The sequence below is a fragment of the Opisthorchis viverrini genome (assembly GCF_000715545.1).
Source record: "Opisthorchis viverrini unplaced genomic scaffold scaffold10691, whole genome shotgun sequence".
Lineage (NCBI taxonomy): Eukaryota > Metazoa > Platyhelminthes > Trematoda > Opisthorchiida > Opisthorchiidae > Opisthorchis > Opisthorchis viverrini.
Window position 1 is genome coordinate 1 of NW_008756183.1, and position 1,067 is coordinate 1,067.

The 1,067-nt window shown below is 42.5% G+C and overlaps 1 protein-coding gene across 1 annotated transcript; it reads right to left on the minus strand.

The window, feature by feature from the left end:
• Positions 1-55: 55 nt before the first annotated feature.
• T265_16046 (hypothetical protein) lies at positions 56-913 on the minus strand (the record flags this gene model as incomplete). The annotated part of the gene is made up of 1 exon (XM_009179535.1): positions 56-913. A coding segment is annotated over one exon (858 nt), but the record flags the coding sequence as incomplete, so codon positions are not given.
• Between the last annotated feature and the right edge of the window lie 154 nt (positions 914-1,067).

Genomic DNA, 1,067 nt, shown 5'->3' on the forward strand with positions numbered 1-1,067 from the left:
AATCACACATACCCTGTTTTTGCGAAGTTTGTCCATCTCCACATAACTTCCTCACTCAGTTTTTCTCTTGATTGTTGAAGCGATAGAAGGCCGTTTGAAACTTCTCTGAGTATGGCATTCCAAACACATATTCGATTTCGTAGCCATGCATGACACCAACCCATTTTGGGAAAGAAAAATTGGCAGTTCTTCGTTGTAATTCGTACAAGAACACTTTAGAATTTGGAAGTGATGCCACGCGCTTGGCAAATTTTAGTGTGGGACATGTAAAGTCTAGTTCACCACAAAGTTGGTCTAAGCGACGCATGAGTTCCTCTGGTGTCATTGAGATTTCTGCAGTTTCGGAAGTAACCTTCGGAAGCCTGTAGTACTCTGCCGGCAATCGAAAAACACTTTCTACTAGTATGTTTTCACTCAAGAACTGTGCCGCCGTTATTTTGGTGAAGTCAGCCTTCTTACCTTCTATCAGAACTCCAGCGGCAGCCTTTTTTATGGCTTCTGGGAGGTTAACTGTCCCGTCTTTGTTCAGAAATCCGCCTTGCTTCAGGTCCAACCCGTATAACAAAAAATACATGGCTTCATTCTTATTGAAACCCAGTAATACTTCACGTTTGGTGCGTAGTTGTTCCTGGAAAGCAGTGGTAAGCAATTCTTCAGGGTGCTTCGGGATCACATGGCCGTCAATTACAGCTTTCAACGGAACATCAAAGTAGATCCAACTGGACTTGGCCCAACTTAAGATGTCAGGATCACCTGGAAATAAAGTTTTCAGTTTTTCCATCCTTCTGTTTTCTACAAACTCGCCCACGCTGTTCAGCGTGTCGACAACTTTTATGGGTTCCAAACTTTGCAAGCAAGCTAAACTCAATGCACGTTTCGTCTTTGGCGATGGGCAACCACAGGCAACGGTAAACTGCGAAAGAATGGAAAACAAAGAGTGTAGCATAATTCATATACTTAGAAGTATTATCTCATTCAGATGCTTTACTTTAGTGCAACTTTTGGACTGATCAGATCCTGCAACATGGATTTGAGGAAGGTTATGAGATTGAACCGATTTTTCGTGA